Source organism: Bemisia tabaci, chromosome 6, assembly GCF_918797505.1.
Source record: "Bemisia tabaci chromosome 6, PGI_BMITA_v3".
NCBI lineage: Eukaryota > Metazoa > Arthropoda > Insecta > Hemiptera > Aleyrodidae > Bemisia > Bemisia tabaci.
Genome location: NC_092798.1, coordinates 20,840,157 through 20,860,653, shown reverse-complemented (window position 1 = coordinate 20,860,653; position 20,497 = coordinate 20,840,157). Strand labels below are relative to the sequence as shown.

General features: G+C 35.7%; 1 protein-coding gene across 3 annotated transcripts in view; it reads left to right on the top strand.

Moving 5' to 3' along the window:
• LOC109042632 (MFS-type efflux pump MSMEG_3705) overlaps nt 1-15,900 on the top strand; it is a 172,104-nt gene extending 156,204 nt beyond the window's left edge. For all 3 annotated transcript variants that reach the window (XM_072301988.1, XM_019059516.2, XM_019059509.2), the window contains exons 3-11: nt 6,413-6,568; nt 7,623-7,733; nt 8,730-8,784; nt 9,254-9,361; nt 9,850-10,087; nt 10,909-11,102; nt 11,534-11,618; nt 12,550-12,747; nt 13,688-15,900. In XM_072301988.1, the coding sequence (XP_072158089.1) occupies nt 6,413-6,568; nt 7,623-7,733; nt 8,730-8,784; nt 9,254-9,361; nt 9,850-10,087; nt 10,909-11,102; nt 11,534-11,618; nt 12,550-12,747; nt 13,688-13,869 (1,327 nt within the window). In that variant the 3' untranslated portion in view covers nt 13,870-15,900. The remainder of the gene's footprint in view (nt 1-6,412; nt 6,569-7,622; nt 7,734-8,729; nt 8,785-9,253; nt 9,362-9,849; nt 10,088-10,908; nt 11,103-11,533; nt 11,619-12,549; nt 12,748-13,687) is intronic.
• Nucleotides 15,901-20,497: the final 4,597 nt, after the last annotated feature.

Sequence of the window (20,497 nt, the reverse complement as noted above, 5' to 3'; positions counted from 1 at the left end):
CCTGTTCGATAAAATATGAGACAAGCCATTTACTCATGCGTCAAGCGAGAATCCAAATCACAGATAAAATAATAAAAACGCGATCACAAAACTTTCCGAACAAAATTTTCCATGACTTCGGGGAAAAACTGGTGTCATTTGATCTTCGAAGAATCTTAGCTATTGACTTTGAATTCCCAAACTATCTTCCTGACAGAGAACGGAAAGATAGCCTCGGTTAATCTCCCGAGCAGGAGGAAGGGGGTCATCTGGGGGACAACCCGCATGCCTTGGGGCCATTGGGTTTCCCCACAGATATTTAACCACTATTTAGATCCATGACGGACTGAATTAATTACCCATTTTTGGTTGAATCGTTAATGTTTGCCTCGTTGTGGCTCCTTAATCAATGGAATTTCAGTGATTTCAATGTAAAAGACAACACTATAGCTTAAATGGTCTCTTGGAGAAAAATTTGAGAAGCCAAAACAGCTCGAAAATTCTCCGACAGTGATCACAGATCGAATGGGTGTAAGTTGGATCGAATTTAGCAGAAGAGAAACTAATGCGGTTACAGCGTTTTTAAACTCGTGTAATTTCTTCTTCGGTTTAAATAATACCAAATATTTGTGCAATAATAATAGTTGCATGGCCGTTTTCCTGTAAAATGAACAAAATTTTGGCAGGAAAAACAAATTATATTTCCTGCTCTAGGCCAGTTCTTTTCCGATAAAGATGAAAATGTTTTTACAACACTTTGATCGCTTTGGTTTCTCTTTGATAAACGCTGTCCATTTAGTTCCTTATACATCTGAACAAGTGAAGTCAAGATGCTTATTATTAAGTTTCGAAGGCAAAAGAAAACGAAAGGCCGCTGGTTTGCTTGACTTATCAACCCCCATATTTAGTTCTAATTACAGTATTTTTTGTGAGATCCACGAGTCGGGCTTTCATTTAAACCAGCTCATTAATGAAAAAAAATCGCGACAAAATTTTTAAGGTGTTTTTTCGAATAACAGGGGATTTTAGGCCGCACAAAAAAGAACGAGTAATTGCAATGATAGGCATTTGTTAATTTTGAGGCAACATTACAGAGACAATCGGAAGTGTAATTGCACCACTTTAGTATCCAATTGAGACATTTTTTGCAGAGACAACCTGCATACTTTGCAATGCTGCTCCGATCGCACCATATTTTGACCGTGTTTCTCGAAAAGGAGCTAAGTGACATTAAAGGTTGCCAAATTATTCTGGACGGTTTATTTGTTTACGAAGGAATATATGCACCCATTTTTTTAAGTTTCAAAGAGTTTCCTTTGGAATGAAGCAATTTCTTTGACATTTTTAAGAGAATCTATGTAGTCGTTCTTCAGTTAAAAATAAATGATTAATTTTGGCAACAGTTGATGTCTTTTAGTTCCTTTCCGAGAAACATGGCTCATTTATAAACAACAAACAAATGTGTATGACCATTATTTTAAGGAAAAACAAGTAAAAATACCGTAGATTTGTGGGTTGAAAATTCCAGTAGATTCTTAATGTCAATTACGTGCACATTAAGGCACAGAGTTGGATAATGGAAGCAGCATGTTGCAAGGCTGGAAACGTTTTTTCTACGAAAAATTGCTCAAACATTTTAATAATAATAGCCATTATTAGGAATACCAAACATGTCGAACAAGAAATTACGAACAATAAGATCAGTTGCTTCATAATATCGGATCCGCTGGAGATGGCAGTGCCTATCGACTTAATTTTAAACTTTTTTTTGCAATTTTTTTTAAAAAATTGCCTGAGATATACAAAACCCAAGGTTGATACTCCTATGTAAACCAACTTAATTAGTAGCCTTAATGACTTTCGATTTGTTTGTCCATATTTTAGTATGATTCTTCAAAAATTTACTAACTTTTTAACATTGCTATAAACTCAATTACTTTTAAACCTCTTTGATTGGCTCGCGATGGATGGCAACATACCCGACACAAACGCCACGATGCATTCAAAATCCTGACCTAGGAATACTGAGAATCGACATCATGTTTATGGCGTCATGTCTCATAAAGGCGGCAATGTTACGCGCGTGAGCTCGACTTAAACCGGACAGGGCAACTTCAGCCGGCGCTCCAAGTTTCATTGAAACGCTTTTTCCGCATTTTCGCTCTCCGGGCTAACTTTTTATCGGAATTAGCGGTTCTTTTTTTCTCTCCGAGGGCTCTCATTAAAATAAAAGGCGAGAGAGATAATCCGTCCTACTCGGAAATATTTCACCAGTGCCTGAAATTCACCGGAAGATTTCAATGCCCGGCAGTTCGTAAAAGGGCGGCAAGTTGTGCTTTGACATAATTCGCTCTAATGCTTAAATTTTAGAAGCCATTTTACAGAATTTGATGGGCGTAGCACTCCCGTCTCCACCTTTTGTTCTTGCGACTTGAAATTGAAAATTTTGTTTTAAAATTTTTCGTGTCCGAGTCACTGACGACTTCTGAAAAAAATTTAGGAATCCTTTGGAACCTCAAATTGTTACTACAATAAATCGTAAAGATTATAGTCAAGATCAATAAAAAACCATAAATGATTATCATTCGGACACTAAAAAGACCACTAATTTTCACTCTGCTCAGAATTATATAATCACTGAAAGTAATGCCCGATTGTAGCAACGATTAAATCTAAATATTTTTTTTTCTTAAAAAAAAAAACTACCCCTAGATTTCTTAAAAAGTTTTTCAACACTTGTCAAAGCAGACTAAATGTTAAAAAACCATAGTAGATGTTTTGAGAATTTCTTTGAAACCGTTACACTCAAATTTTACTTTTAAAAATATTAAAAAAAAGTTCCATTTACATTTTAGCAATTGAGGCACTGGATGCGAAAAGGGCACTTCTCGGTTGCAGTGTTTCAGAGTCTCCTCTAATATTTAATTCATAGTAAGGAAAGTGAATGCATCTATTTCACTAAAAATTTTACTGAATATTCATCATGATTCTACAATTTTCATGGAAAGAATTTTGGAAAAATCACCTATTGAAGTCTTAATTCTCCGAGCAACAGAGATTCTGATCCACCGCAATCGAGAAGTGCTCTTTTCGCACAGTGCCTCAATTTTACTCAGAGTCCTCTTTTCAATATTTTATAGTTTCACCACTCATTTCTAGAATAGTCATTGCTTTAGGGGCATATCGAAAGGAGAAACTCGGCCTTTGGGAATAATACTAACCGTTGTATGAGGACCAACCATCAAAACACGATTTTGTGACCAGCGCGAATGACCCACAATAAAGCCGCGCATACCTTGGAATAAATCAAGGGTCGTAAAATTTGTCGAGGAGTTCTAGTACGTGCACTCGGCCGGCCCGGATTCACCGCGAGGAGCATGCGAAGTAAATATAGTGAGGCTGGGAGCATCTTTGGCGGCCGAGAGCCATGCTCCCGTGCCAAGGAAAAACACAGTATCGACTCTCCAGCGTTGCCAAATTCACCGCGGAAAAACATTTATTTTTGAGGAAAGTCGTGAATATCATCCCTTGAAATTGGCAGATTTTATGGATTAATTTGCGAATAAAATTCTCCCTGAAATCGAAAGAAAAATGTTGACAAAATTCCTAGAAAATGCGAATTTTATTGATGGAAGTTTGGCAACGCCTGGAGGCTCATACGGCGTTCTTCTCTAGGACAGCGGCATGGTCCGGTGCATGCAGCGTGGCGGTTCGCGGTTGTGGCATGTCTCGGGGCTAAGCGTCACCGGGCCAGCATACTGCTTTGCCCAGCCAAAAAAGCACACGCGCATAGGGATTCCACTAGAGATATGCGCTTTTTGCTAAATACGCCAGCATAGCGCCACGCTCATGCCACCACGCTGCGCCAACGCCGCCGACTCTCCGTCTCGGATACTTATCTCCACGACCAAGGTCGTCCTCACCGCCTTCCAGCCGGGGGGGGGGGGGGGGGGGCACTCATTGCACTTGATACGGTAGGTGTGCAGTGAGTAATATTCGCAAGGATCGCGTCGGTTTGCTGCAGAAGTTATCGATGCTTATTTAGCCTGCATTTCCACGAGTAGGCAACACTACCTACACTAGCCAACGTGAGCTAACGATAGTTACTAGCCGATCGGTGCGCCTTCAATTTCAAACTAGTCGACAAGCCGGACACCTTTCCTCCTGTCATCGCCGATGCACAGATTTGTAACTGAAAATGAGCTCAATTTGCCGCTGCAAATTTCTCATTAGCTTTAAAATTCGCGCAGCCATTAGTCATCTTGATACGTTTGATATACTGTCTGTGTAATTATCATTGCATGTGGAAAATTTGGTCGGTAGCCGTGGGAACAATTTACATTAATAAATACAATACGACGGAAAAAAATTTTAGCCCGAGGCAATCAAGTCTTGATACCTATCTCGGAGATTACAATTGTAATAACTCTGCATTCAAAATATTGCCGAAGTCTAAATCCTTGATTATCAGTATCTAATATTATTTTACTCACTTATTAGTCTAAGGTAGAAACACTTTTTGAAGACTTTAAACAAAGACCTACCAAGGTGATACATTTTTGTATAACATTAAACTACCCTGTTAATAGCAGAGAAATTGAAAAGTTTGATTCTTCGATTGCTTTGCCGATCTGAAGAGGGAAAATTACAAAATTGCAGCTAGAACTGTGCAAAAAGTTAACGACTTTATGAAAATAGTTGTTATACTGCAGCACCCTTTCTGAGTACCCGCAAATTTGAATGAAAAATGATATTACTCATTCGTGCCCCTTCAATAAGACAACCATTACTATTACGGTTACAACGAAAATGTATTTTTAATATTTGTGCTTTTTTAAGAATTTTGTATGATTTTGGAGATATTTTAAATTCCTCATCGATCATCTAAAAATTGAAGTCAAAACTAACCGGACATTAAAACTCCCTTTTGGTATTTAGCTCTTATCACCTTATCATGACATCTTGTCATACCGTTCACAACGCATTGCCGATTTTCGGTAAGCGCGCAACTAGTGGACTCCCCGCTTATTTGAAAAATGGCGCGTCAATTTGTAATTTTTGCCGAGCGTGGTACTGAATTGGCGGGAACCAATGGGAGTGGACGTTTCGACTTGTTTACATTCGCGTTATTTTGATATGCAAATTGTAAGTTCTTATCATCCTCTCGTGAGTATTGTGAATAAGTCTACAAGTCTTTTGAATTTTTAAAGTTTCTCTAAGCCAAAGTATATCCTGAGCTGCAATGAAATGCAATCCATAATAATTGAAGTTGTTTATGAATTATTTTATGGCTACTTAACCTGCAAGGTTCCAGTACATACCATTACTTTTCAGTGTATTTTTGTTTCTCCAAGAGTATAAAATTCATATATCTCTAAAAACATCATCGAACCGCTTCCAAATTCATGTACATACATAAAAAAATGGCAGGAAAGAAACCTCTGTTCTCAAGCACATATTGATCCAGTGAAGTGTTGAAATTGCTCGTTGAAGTTGTTGGAGCTTGTTACAGAATACTGTTCCCTGTGATTCATAGTCCTGTGATTGCTCATCTTCCCGTTTATTTCAAAGCCATATATTCCTTTTATACTTAGCATAATATAAACCTAACTCCTGACTAAGCATAAAATTTAAAATTCTATCATTGCGTTATGATTTCATCCAGTGGTACCAAAATTTACGCGAAAAGTGTCATCATGCTTTCAATTAGCTGTATGTGTTTAAGTGTCATGTCAGGAAACGAAGTAACCAAGGACAAAAATACTAAAGACGGTGCAACTATTGGCGTACATTTCTTTTTTGGCGATGAATTTACATTCACATAAGTAATTTTACTATGCCAAGAGCATTGTATGGTGAAATAATCTTTGATAGAAACAAATAGAGTCTCTCTGTTCTCTTCTCTCATGTGAAACGTTGTTTTCGTCTGATCCGCTACTTGCATCGGTGGTGTGAGAGATGTGAAACCTTGTGGTAAGAGATTTTTAAGTTGAAATCCATTCTCTTTGTACAATTTTTACTACCTTTGATAGTGCGGAAAGCGTCAAATCATCATCTATCTTGTTGTCAATACTCATGGACAAGTCAATCATCATTCTTTCCTAGCAGCATCATTTCATATAATAAGCCATGGAATTTGGTTCTTATATGATCAAATCACTGGGTTATCAGGAAAAGCTTCTATATGGAGCCAAAGGGTGTGTGTTTTTTTTAAGGAAACTTTTAATAGTCTATCAGCCAATGTCATTCTGGTGCGACTTGATCATGGTACAAAACTTTCACAATGCTGTCATCTACTTTCTTTCTCCTGCTCTCACAAGTTTTATTTTACTTTCTTTTGCATTGTAAAGTCACTATTTTCCTTCAACACAGGTCTTTCAATCGTTTATTTTGTGTTGGTAATTAATGTAATCTTACTCTTTTATTGTTGCAGATGTGCCAACCTGACTCTAGATGATGGTACACGGTACTGTGAGTTTGCCCACAATGGTAAAGGCGTTGACTACCAGATTATTGCTGGGCCTTCATTCATCGCAGTTTACTCAATTGTTGGGATTTTCTTTGGTATTTTGGCTGATAAATATAACCGGTAAGTAAGGGAAAATCTCATTTTAGTCCGACATATTAAGTATTTGGAAAAAATTTTAAAAAACTGAACCTTACGTTTTCATCTCAAAAAGCTCAAGAGTCAGAGGAACTCTTCTTCAAGGCTGAACCCAGGCAAGACCTTTGGGAACTGACGCCTTAGGTGGTAAATTTGAGAGAAATGATATATTTAAGAAGCACAACGGTAGATTTTGAAAGTGATGATCTTTTTTCTTTCTTTTCAATCTCATTTTGTTCTGAGATTAAATCACATACCTAAAATCAAGGAGTACTTAAAGAAAAAAGGGAGGCCGCAACTTTAAAAATTAAGTGATGACAGATTTTTGCAAACCCAGGATGGCAAAATGTTAATTCCAGCCCTGATCATCAAAATTGATCACAAATCTTTATCCAGACTGTCACTTGAGCCGTCAGTTTTAACTATTTAAAATCAGCAGGAAAGGAAGTATAAATATAAAAACTCCAACGTCCAGGTTTCCCAAGATTCTCCTGGGTTTGCATGCTACTTTTAAAGGAAGTTTTTCAAACGGTCTATTGCTGTGATGCATCAAAAGAAACTGACGCTGGATTTTTCCCTACTCAGAGATCTCATACTATTTTCGTTGAATTTAGAAGCACATAAATTCAGCTTGCAAAAGCTTTCATAGTTGCAAAATACTTCTCAAAGCTTACAAACGACTCACTTCAAATGATTAAAAGGCGAGTCTTTCTCAGAGAGATGTATGAGCTAATATGACATTTTTACTTAGTTCATATCCTGTAAAAGAAAATTCAGTTTTAATCCAAAGTTCAATTCCTTTAATTTGATCAAAACTCTTCATGAAAGTTTTTGAGAATGTGATCATGCTACCATTTCTGAGTTTAGGCTTCAAATTACCTCTTCTAATTTCTTGGATTCAAGATCTCCCGTGACTGAACTCAAGTGTGTAACTTTGGAGGAAAATGGTCATCTCAAATTGCAGAGCAACAGGAGCTTGCCTTTAATTTTCTTTTTCATGTAATATTTTATTAATAACCAAAATTCCTATTTGTTACAGAGTCGCATTGTGTGCAGTATGTTTTCTTATTATCGGAGTATCTTTTGCATTGACTGGAGCTGCTACATCTTTCTGGCAACTGCTAGTCTTAAGAATGATCCTCGCCTGCGGGTAATTATTAAACAATTATTTAGAAATCAACAATAAAATATATTTTTTATAAATAATTGCATGGATTTAAAAAAAATTGCATAAATTTTTAGCAAGTTCAAGCCACACAGACCAGTCATTCCTTTTGAAAAGTTTTGAGACCCTTCTGCAAAGTGGCAGTGGGAAGTTTCAATGCATTGCATTACTGATGAGAGAAGTCAATCGTCAGCCATACCGGCTGTGCTCGATTGAGGGCCGGATTTCTAAAAGATGCCAGTCACTGATGTGCGTGGTTTGGTCTTAACTTTTATGTAATAATCATTACAATCTTTGAAGCAAAATGAGCTTTAAAACAGAACTAACTATCCACTGCTTTTGTGGAAAATAGGGCTGAAAAGTGAATTTAACGACAGCCTTACAAGCAGGAATGTCATACTATTACCAGAATGTGACCAAGGAGAGTATTTTTTTCCTCTCTGGAAAAGTAAGATACACATAAATGTGGATTCCTGTGACTCCTCGGAAGCTAGCAACTTTAAGGCACAAATTTGAATAAATGAAATGCAAAGCGAAGAGAATCAACATTTTTTTGAATGATAATAGTAGATGGCATGATTTTGTGTCGGCCTATAAACACACGCTTGTGTGGAAGTCCAACCCAGCATATAATATTAAAAATTTGTCAAAAAATATTTCTTCATGCATTATCTCATGCTCATTTATTTTTATTATTTTTATTTCTTTATTTTCTTTTAATCTATGTAACAGTTAAGACGTATGAGTCTAGTCGGGATTTCATGCGAGTATGGGTTATGGAAGTTAAAGCTAAAAACAAAAATTAGACGTTAGTCAATTTCTAAGTCACTTTATTTGTAAATAAAAGTTAATTTACACCTAGTAGGTGGTTGTAACATGTATTTGAAGAATTAAAAAAAAAAAAAAAAAAAAAAAAAAAAAAAAAAAAAAAAAAAAATTGCATTATAATTTATCTGACCAATGTAAATATTTTTGTTCCAGTGAGGCTGGAGTAAATCCCTTGGCCACTGGAATCCTTTCGGACATTTTCAATGAGGTAAGCCCACATCATCTTAAAAATATTTGTTCTGCTTAATCTGTAAACAAACAGTTTCATACCAAACCTTCTTTTTCCTATGAGGCAAACAAGTGGCTCTTGCATGCCACAGGGATTTGCTAATCAAGTATTTGATAACCTTTAAAATCAGGAATGTAAGAAAATCTTTTAGAGTAATAAGTAGCTCTGGTCATTCAAGAACTGCAAATTTTAACCCTAGAAAAAAAAAAGGGTTCACTGTGAAGCATGTATTTCAGTGCCGTAATGAGAGTTTTGTATTGATTTAATAGCAAAATATTTTTGAGTCATATCCTTTCAAGATTTATTTTTTGTTGCGCTAAAACTTCCAACCAATGCAGTGGTCATTTTTACCGTGAACTTTATTCTGTATTTCCTCTTTTTATGTCCCCTCAACTCTCATTTGAGTATTTATTTTTTGTGCTCAACATCAAATATATTTTTTGTTCAGGAAAAGAGAGCCCTCGTACTCTCCCTCTTTAACTGGGGAATCTATGCTGGTATTGGTCTTTCTTACCCGGTTGGACGTTACATCACTGAATTGGACCTGTGGGATTTGGTAAGTGTCAATTTTACCCTTGGAAAGTATTCATAAGAATTATTCTGAAATAGTTCGGAACAACAGTTCAAAAACAAGGGATAGGGGTAATATTCATCGATTAAGATTATAAATGACTAAGTCTGGGAAATTTTCATTGGAATAATCAACGATACTGTACTATACTGTACTACTTGTACTGTGTCAATTATACCATACTGTACAATAGATTCTTAAACTAAAAAAAAAACATCCATTCAAAAGCTTAAAAATGGAAACAGTTCAGTGTTTTTCCACATGAATGTTGTTGATCTAGATCTGATCTGATTTCATGAAAAAAAAGCGAGGAGAATATTTTGAACTAAATATCAGTATGATTTGCTGAATCTTTTAAATTGTCCAAAAATAGGTTCCTTAAAGAATACTCAATACTCATTGCACATATTCAGTATGAATTAATCTTTTGTCATAATTTTTCTGTTCTATTGAGGGTTGTTTTTCTGTTCTAGGGCTGGAGAACACCATACTACCTGACTGGAGTAATTGCCTTCCTTGTTGCTATATTTTGTGCCTTCACTTTATCTGAGCCAAAACGTAAGATGATCGGAGAAGAAGTTGAAGAAAAAGCAGAGGAGCAAGTAAATGGAACACCACAGAAAGAGGAGGAACCTAAGACAGGAGAATGGAAAGCAATGGTTCAACCTCGAGTTTTAATGTTGTTTGTCGCTGCTGCCATCAGGCACACAGGTAATTGCAAATTAGAGAATATAACAGTCCTTTGGTGTTCCTAGCTTACAAATGCTCTTAAAATCTAAATTCCCAAATTAAATTCATAATGTTACTTTGTTTTGTATTCTTGTCATTTTGCTTCGCAAAACACAGCAAAATTGAAGAGAGACATGTTTCAAGCTTTGTGGAGCCTAAGCAAAGCTTAGCACAATCCTAGTTTTAACAAAGTACTTGGTAGTGATCCTTAAGGTTTTTTGCCATGAAAGAATAAAAAGTAAACTAAAATTAATAGTACAGTGAAGCACCGATTATTTGGTGCAATTTGGCAGAGGTCCGCGTCAGATGACGAAAATAATGGATAATCAAGACCACCAAAAAAAGACCAAAAAAATGTCACTTCAAACTCTGTTTGTTACCAGAAAGCATAACCTTGGCCAATTCTCTATCGTATGTGTAAAACTTAGTCATTTAATTGGAAAATAAATTACAGAAAAACATTCATACGTTCAATTTTTGCCCCAGACACCGATTTTCGTTGTGTCATGTCTGGATATGCCACATATCAATGTTGAAAAAAGTGCGCCTGAAAAGTAAGTAAACGGATAACCAAAGCATAGCTAATCGGTGCTGTACTGTATGCAAGTATGGAAGAAGATGGCTATATTCATTCTTACTCAGAGAGACCCCCTAAAAATTTAAAATAAAGTTTCTTTTTTCAGTAAACTTTGTTCCCTCTCGATATAAGATATTTTCCTCTCCAAAGCAGATTGAGCAGCTGTCTATTTCGACAATACTGATTAATTTATTGTTAGTCTCATCATATACTTTTGCTCGTGCAGGTGGTTTATGCTTTACTTACAATGCTGATCTCTTCTACCGGGAAGTCTTCCCTGACTGGGATTTAAGCTGGATGTTATTCTTTGTCACCTTCATCATTGGAGCTATTGGTGTTGTGTTTGGAGGAATGATCTCTGATAAAGTTGTTGAAAAGTACGGAACAAAAACAAGAGTAGCAGTTCTTGCTGTGAGCCAGGTAATTAGCGTTGAATAACCGTGTCTATTTTAAGCAGGATAGTGTTATTTCTTTAAAGAGGGCTAAAATCAGAATTAAAGTCATTTTAGATTTTCAATATGCTGCTTATTTTAAATGTCTTGCCTGTTAGATCCAAAACATTATTTTCCTACTCGAGATTTTTGCTTCCTTCTCATCGGGATACGAAAAAACCCTTCTAAAGTGTTGAAGATAAAGTTTCAATGTCCAATAGATTGAATTTTTGGTTGTTTTATCTGAAGCATCAAATTCCTATTCAAATAATATGATTGAGTTCTACATATTTTGCCTGAAAATGATCCTTTAATAACATTGTCTATGTGTTGCCAAGAAAAATTGTTTTCAAGTCTGTCATCAAAGATTCTTCTCAACCAGATAATCTAATAAAACCTATATTTTATTTTATTTTTTAGCTGATCGCAACTCCATTTGCTTTTGGAAGTATCTACATGGGTCCCATCGGTGCCATGGTCACTTTGGCTATATCTTATCTATTTGGTAAGCAAGAATTACTTTTAATGCTTATTTTTTCACCTTATTCAATTTCTTGAATGTCTTCGAACAATCATCTTTCAGAATTCGGTGTGTAAAAAATTTGACACAAATAGAGGGGAAGTATTATATTCTTTTAAAGCAGATTGAGGATATGTCATATAATATACAGAATTAACAGTCCTAGAATTTAGGTAATTCAGCCCCTCATAGGTTTCTTTTCAGGTTTTGTTCCTAAATATTTCTCCCCTATTTTGTCTTATTTTCACCTGTCGTATTCGAAGCTCCCTGCATACTGGTAAAAAATTGAATGTAACCTGTTCAAGTTATTTGAATAGTTACAGATTCAGGGAGGTTCAGTCAAGCGAGTTGCGTTTTGTTCCAACTCTCTGGGTTTCTTTCGATAAATACATAATTTTATTTTGAAATTTACCATTAATGAAGCCTAAAAACTCACTGATGACCAGCTCTGCGCGTGCGCTCATTTGGTTTGTCCAGTCTTACAAAATAGAAAAAAACAGATTAGATTTAGCACAAAGAATTATCACAATAGATAAGAAGGAGTGAGATGAAAAAAATAGAAGAAGAAAAAACAAACAAAAGAAGAGAAGGAAAAGAAGAAAAAAGAAAAAGAAAAATGAAAGAAGAAAGTAGAGAAACAGAGAGAGGAAAGAAAGAAAGAATAAAAAATTTTAATTTCAAGACTTAGAGGAATTAGAATAAATAACTAAATATTTTTTGAAATTAGTGTAGATGCTTAGCAAAGGAAGAATACACAAATATTTGTTATTCATATGATCAGCACTTGTCATGTGTACTCTAGTTCATAGCCTCTCGACGAGAAGTGAATATACTTGATCTTGGTTCTGGTGAAGTAAACAACATGAAAATTTGAATTTATTGATCACTGACTGTTTATTCACTCTTGTCTTTACAGCTGAAATGTGGTTTGGAATCTTATTCGCCATCTTGGTTGAAGTTGTTCCTTTATCTGTAAGATCAACGACAATTGGAGTCTTCCTGTTCGTCATGAACATGGTTGGTGGTAACTTGCCCATCCTAGTCGAACCTGTCCGAACAAGCAGTTCCTTTGCGGATGCCTTAGCCATTTTCTATGCTGGTGCATATTTAATAAGTAAGTAAAACTAATTATTTTTTCGAGGGCTTTTCAGGTGCGAAAGGTAATCAACGTTGCTGTCCTGAGTTGATGGTTCAATTTAATTAAATTTCTTCTTATGCTGGAAAAATGTAATCAAAAACAGGAAAATTTCCTCTCAGGAATTTTCCAGTAAATTTTATCAAAATTTAATGTAGTGTATTTGGAAATTTCAAAGAAAAAATTTGTGTAGCTTTTCTCAAAAGTTAAAAATTAATATTTTATGGAGCAAAATGTAAATTCGGCGTTCGTAGTTTGTTCAGTGGTTCAGGGAAAGGGATCTTATTGCTGGAAAACAATTTTTTTAAGAGAGCAATTTCTTCAAATTTTAACTGATAAAGTGGAATTTAAATCTTGAACCAAAAACAAACTGCAGTTGTCACAAGAATGAATATCATGCCCAATTGAATCTGCTCCATGTTGTATCAGAAGAATAAACAGCAAAGTTTCAAAGGAATTGATTTCAATAGAAGACAAATCAATGTATGCAGAGAAATGCATAAGTCATCATGTTTTAAGATCACCAAGTCAGATCTTTTGATGTTTTAATGCGCACATTTCAATGATTTGGTGTTCTTTTGGTGGTGATCTAAATTAGGTGTGTCTATGGTCGGCTGCCACCTTTTTCTTCAAACAGCTTCCATTGTTTCTGTGTTAAGACTTTACTTAGGTGTTTAGACTTAGGTGGCTACCGCCATCCATGATTTATTACCCCAACCGTCTCCAATTTATCTGAATCATTTAAATCCTCTATTTTTAGGAAAGAATCCTGTATTCAAAATCGTAAAATCATTTGAAAGGGTTCAAACTTTCTTGTCTTGGTATCAGGATTAATTTTTTTTTTTTTTTTTTGTATTCTGTCTGTAACAGTTGTAGAGGTTTATTTTTATAATAATTTGTATTTTTCTTTTTCTTTTAGGTTCTGTTCTGTTTGGTTTGGTGTTAGTAATGCCTGGCAAAAAGAAGAAGGACCAATCTGCACCTTTACCAATGAAAGCCGGTATTGAAAATGGAGGTTTCACAACTATTGAAAAAATTGCCTCTCCTCCGTACTCCAATGGAGTCGAGAATGGCTATCCTTATGAGAGTCATCACTTATAAGTTGAAACTGGTACAATTTTCCTATTCCTTATTCCTTAGAGTAATGTAATACACCAGCAGCTGTTGTAGCCGTTGTAGCTGTCCCAGCGGTGTATTGCCATTTTTTGTGATGAGTCGATCGAATTTTTTGTATATTATTCCACTGCTATGACTGTACCTTTCTTGAAACTGTCTGACTGATGGCACTTTTGAGAGTGACTGTGATTTTCAGTTAAACATTTTCATATTACAAACATAAGATACTGAAGTCCTTAATTTATTGGATCGAGCTTTTTTCAAAGCCAGGTTAAAATTTATTCAATGTTGTAAATGTCTCTCCTCACATTCTACATTGGAATTTAAATTATATTAAGTTTTGAATGATAGTTACCATAAATATGAATGGTCTCAATACTTGTCAATATGTATTCATGACAATCCACTCGGAGCTTAAATTTTCTCAGACCCCATCTCTGTGATAGAGAATATCCTCACTCATGTGCTAATCACACATCGGTCTACATCTAACTTTTTCGCGTCTCTTCTTAAGAGATCAGTTCAAGGAAACTATTTCTATCTTAGTGTATCAAAACTTGTATTATCCAATTTTTTTTTATTTCTTCATTTTATTAGGGATTTTTTTATCTGTACCTTGCTCTTGTGAGGGGCTCGTTCTGTTTTTTAAGACAGTCCGAAGCTGACTCAAGACCCTCAGGAAGTGCCAACTGCAATTCAGTTCTTATCTTTAAATTTTAAGTTGTGCAGTGATGCATATTTTGCAAATACTTAATAGCCATCTTTAATTATTTTTATTCCTCCACTCCTGCTTAGCAAAAAATAGTACTTTATCGATTGCACCTTTACTCTATTCTGAAGTAAAACTAATTTAATCTTCATTTTGTAATTTGCATCAAGACAGTAACGAGTACATATGTACTTACTGTGAGTCAAGTTCCTTGTCTACGATTTAAGAAATAAGGAATCTAAAAATCAGTGATAAGTAAAGTCTATTTAATAAGTAAGTTGACTCATCTAATGCTCAACTGTTGTGTGCCAGACAATTTGAAGTGTCATACTGATGTAAGAAATTAACTGGAGTCTGTATTTTCTCCACAAATTCCAGCAGAATTCCTTCCTAAATATTATCTGACAGTTAGAATCTCATTTAAAGCAACCAGTGTTTTTTCAAAGAATCGTAATAAAAGTTTTCGAGTCTTAGACAAATTTTAGTAAAGTTATCCGTAGTTTTGGTTCTAGACTCAGCTCAATAAATTTACAGGAAAAAAAGAGAAAAAATGACTCTCAGCTTGAAAACAATTCATTTGAAATTTTTTTTGGATTGTTGAAGCTAGGGCCTAGTTATTTTATTTATTTGGATACTCCAAAGAAATGGAATGCATAAGATACTCCGTGGATTTGTTTTTCAAAGTTGTTTCGTATAATAGGATTTGACAATATTTCTTGTCAGATCAGAACTTTGTACAGTTTTAAACTTTGTAAATATGTATTTGTACAGTTGTTTTCAGCAAATCGATTTTCTTCGTGCTTAAACTAGGTATTTTTAGTCGATTCCTTTTTTGCGCACATTGTACATAGTCGATTTCCTTTGTTCGTAAACTTTATCTGGCAATCGCCAATTTGTTGTATGTACCTATTTATTTTATTATTTCTAGGAGTTAAAGTATATTTCTAAAGATTTCTCTTAATTTATTAATGATCGAATTCTTAGTTTTATCCAACAACTTTATTTTGTGAACCTCTTGAGCAAACATTGTCGATTTCTTTCTCTCTCTCCTCCATTCTTTCTCTGTCTAATTTCTCAGCCATCAAATTAGATAAATTTTTACTTGATGTGATGTAAAAAATGTTTGTTGGAGGTGAAGCTCCTCTCTCTCTGTCTTCCTGAACATTATTAACTGATTGTACTCAGAACTTGCTTCAATGTTTGCAAAATTTTATTGTTGGTAATTGTGATAAAAAATCAATTTTATTTATTTTGTACTTTAGCTCTGTAATTGAGTAATTATGAGACAAGTAAACATCATCAATTAATTTCTTGTTGATTTTTTTTTTACATCCATCCTTTTTTTACTATCATTCTTATAAACATTGAAAACAAAATCGATGTCAGAACTAAATATTTGGCATAGATTTGTTTATTCTGTTAAATTGTCAGCTTTTTTAAATAGGAAATTGAATTAGTTCAAAGCATGCTCTTTGTGAGAGAGTTGTTTTCTGAATGTCTTTTGTGGTGCAGAACGAACACTTGAGATCCTAAAATTAGTAAATTGAATAATTGATCATGAATCTGATGTATCGGGCCAATAAAGATAATTTTAACCAATCAGTCTAAACCAAGGATCAAAATTTTAGAATTAGTCGTCTTTTCTGCTGCCCTAACCAAAATATAGTCATGTTTTAGATCATCAGTTCTTTTACCTTCTGATTTACGTTTCCATTGTTGTTTTTTCGGTAAATGATGATGTCAATTACAAAGGGCTTCATCCTGATAGCAGAGTGAAAACAATACTCTCATTCGGTAACGAAAGAGTTCTGATTACACTACAGTTCCACCTCTTTTCACCTAATATAAGGACTTAATCTAAGGATCTTAAGGTTTTATCTGAGAAAGGACTGAGAAATATGCAATATTTTCTAATTTTTCATCGATTAACATTAACATCGATTTCAGGAAACGGCCTAGTAAATCAGCAGTTTTCTAACTCGTATTTCTATACGATCAAATAAATCAGAATTCAAGTTTTTATACATTTTTTGGATCTGGCAATAGGACTGTTTTTTTTTTAGCAACACAACAGAAGCTGTATGCAGCAGTTGGAGAGAATAAGAGAAAAATTGCAACTGCAACGAAGGGTCACGTGGTACCCCCTGATTTCAGCGACGGGGAAGTAATCCTCTCTGATTTCTAGACTGTTCTCATCAATTTTTTCGAACAACTAAAATTTCAGTTCAGGTGGAACATCACGTGGGTTATTTCTTGCGGTGAAATAACTCTAGAAGAAACATGCATTGTGCATTCCTTGGAATCCTCAAAAGACAATTTTCCAAAATTTTAAGATGAGATCATTGGGTGATGAGTCTCCTTTTGACGGTGAAACTACCAGACTACGTATCTCGTTTGTGGTGTTTAAAAATCTCCGCTTCCATTTTATTCATCTGAAGGAGAACAAATTAGTACCATTCCTTGAAGTTTTCACGGAGTTCTCTTTGCACAGGGAAAAAACCTCGGAAGTTATCGAGAATTGACATTGAGCAGTTTCCCATTTTGGAGAAAAGAATGACAGGAAGTCTGCAACGTCGCAAACCGAAATACGTGGTTTGGTTGTTTCGCCGTCGATTTCGTCTTCCATCAGACGAGAGAAATTCCTCTCCGGAAAACCTTAAAATCGTGAATAGCGCAGGGAAGTTGACTAATAACTACGCGTCTCGGAACTACTGTCCGTTATTTTGAGCATGTTTCGTAAAAATATTTCTCAGGCACAATAAAATAAAATATGAACTTGAGTCCAGAATAGTTCTTTGTAGGGAGCCTTAAAAAAACTTGGGATAAAATTCCTGAAAATCTATTTTTCCAGGTCTAGTAGTTTCTAATTCAAGAGTGTTTTATTGCCCCTGCCCGGGAGAAAAGTCATATAATTATCCATAAGATGTAAAATTATTCGATATCATCCAATTTATATCAGAAATTGGCGGGAGATATCAACCAATCAATGCGACTTATTCCTGCTGTTGAAGCAGGTACCTAGCCTAGTTCACGCCTCACGTCATTGCGCCTTCAATTTTGCAGACGCAACGCGGACATCCATCAAGTACGAATAGTTGTATCGCTGCGCCGTTATGAACGCAAATCTTTTTTTGTGCTCTCTTTTCATATTGTATGTTTCTCTCCGTTTGTCTTACTTGTGATGGTGCTTCAAAGGTTAAGTGAGCGACACCGGCAAGGATAGGAGAGATGTAATCGGGCCTCGTTTTTCAACTTTTCGTTCGACTCCCATGACACCTGATCTGCAGCATAGAGCGGAGCATCGCACGTTCATGTCTTGCACCATACCGCCTTCAATTTTGTAGACGCAACGTAGACATCCATCAAGTACGAATAGTTGTATCTCTGCGCCGTCATGAACGAAAATCTTTTTCTGTGCTCTCTTTTCATATTGTATGTTTGTTTCCGTTTGTCTTACTTGTGATGCTGCTTCAAGAGTTAAGTGAGCGACACAGGCAAGAATAGAAGGCGCTTTTGGAAACGGCGAACTTTCATTCGGGGATTCTCGCGTCGTTAAAAATTCGGAGCATGAGATACATGGAATGACTGATCTTATGAGCCAGTGCGACAGTTGCTCAGTGCGCAAACCTCCTAGTTTTGATTTATTATATATAAGGAACTTTCTATCTTATTTATGATCAGTATGTAATTTTCTCGAATGTATTTCCGTTCCATAATTTACTGGGATTTCTTGTAATTTATTCTTGATTTCAGTTCATTTTATTTAGTTATATTTTTCACGGCTTATTCATTGTTAGTTCTTCCGTAAAAATTATTAAAAACAATTCTAGCCTAAGCACACTTAAACTATGTGTTCAAAACTGCAAAAGCGGCAAAGGAAAACCGACAGGTAGAGGCCAGCGTGGAGGCTACTTCAATATTAATCTTCGATCGCATTGCTCAGGCGCAGTGATACAACTCTACGTGCTCTCCGGAATGCGTAAGGTATCACGGCACAATTGAAGGCGTTTTTGGAAACGGCAAACTTTCCATATACGGGGATTCTCGCGTCGCATAAAATTCGGAGCATGAGATAAATGGAATGACTGATCATACGAGCTAGTGCGACGGTTACTCAGTGCGCACACCTCCTCGTTTTAATTTATTATTTATGAGGATCTTTCTGTCTTATTAATGATCAGTGTGTAATTTTCTCGGATGTGTTCCTTTCAATTCGAGCTTTTCATACACATACTTTACTGGGATTTCTTGTAATTAATTCTTGATTTATGTTTCTTTCATTTAGTTGTATTTTTCACAGCTTATTTATTGTTAGTTCTTCAGTAAAACTTATTTAAAACAATCCTAGCTTAGGCACACTTAAACCATGCGTTCAAAACTGAAAAAGCGACAAAGGAAAACCGACAGGTAGAGGCGAGCGTGGAGGCTACTTCAAAATTAATCTTCGATCGCATTGCTCAGGCGCAGTGATACAACTCTACGTGCTCTCCGGAATGCGTAAGGTATCACGGCACAATTGAAGGCGTTTTGGAAACGGCAAACTTTCCATACGGGGATTCTCGCGTCGCATAAAATTCGGAGCATGAGATAAATGGAATGACTGATCATACGAGCTAGTGCGACGGTTACTCAGTGCGCACACCTCCTCGTTTTAATTTATTATTTATGAGGATCTTTCTGTCTTATTAATGATCAGTGTGTAATTTTCTCGGATGTGTTTCCTTTCAATTCGAGCGTTTCATACACATAATTTACTGGGATTTCTTGTAATTAATTCTTGATTTATGTTTCTTTCATTTAGTTGTATTTTTCACAGCTTATTTATTGTTAGTTCTTCAGTAAAACTTATTTAAAACAATTCTAGCTTAAGCACACTTAAACCATGCGTTCAAAACTGAAAAAGCGACAAAGGAAAACCGACAGGTAGAGGCGAGCGTGGAGGCTACTTCAATATAAATCTTCGATCGCATTGCTCAGGCGCAGTGATACAACTCTACGTGCTCTCCGGAATGTGTAAGGTATCACGGCACAATTGAAGGCGTTTTTGGAAACGGCAAACTTTCCATACGGGGATTCTCGCGTCGCATAAAATTCGGAGCATGAGATAAATGGAATGACTGATCATACGAGCTAGTGCGACGGTTACTCAGTGCGCACACCTCCTCGTTTTAATTTATTATTTATGAGGATCTTTCTGTCTTATTAATGATCAGTGTGTAATTTTCTCGGATGTGTTTCCTTTCAATTCGAGCGTTTCATACACATAATTTACTGGGATTTCTTGTAATTAATTCTTGATTTATTTTCCTTTTATTTAGTTGTATTTTTCACGGCTATTTATTGTTAGTTCTTCAGTAAAACTTATTTAAAACAATCCTAGCTTAGGCACACTTAAACCATGCGTTCAAAACTGAAAAAGCGACAAAGGAAAACCGACAGGTAGAGGCGAGCGTGGAGGCTACTTCAATATTAATCTTCGATCGCATTGCTCAGGCGCAGTGATACAACTCTACGTGCTCTCCGGAATGCGTAAGGTATCACGGCACAATTGAAGGCGGTTTTGGAAACGGCAAACTTTCCATACGGGGATTCTCGCGTCGCATAAAATTCGGAGCATGAGATAAATGGAATGACTGATCATACGAGCTAGTGCGACGGTTACTCAGTGCGCACACCTCCTCGTTTTAATTTATTATTTATGAGGATCTTTCTGTCTTATTAATGATCAGTGTGTAATTTTCTCGGATGTGTTTCCTTTCAATTCGAGCGTTTCATACACATAATTTACTGGGATTTCTTGTAATTAATTCTTGATTTATTTTCCTTTTATTTAGTTGTATTTTTCACGGCCTATTTATTGTTAGTTCTTCAGTAAAACTTATTTAAAACAATCCTAGCTTAGGC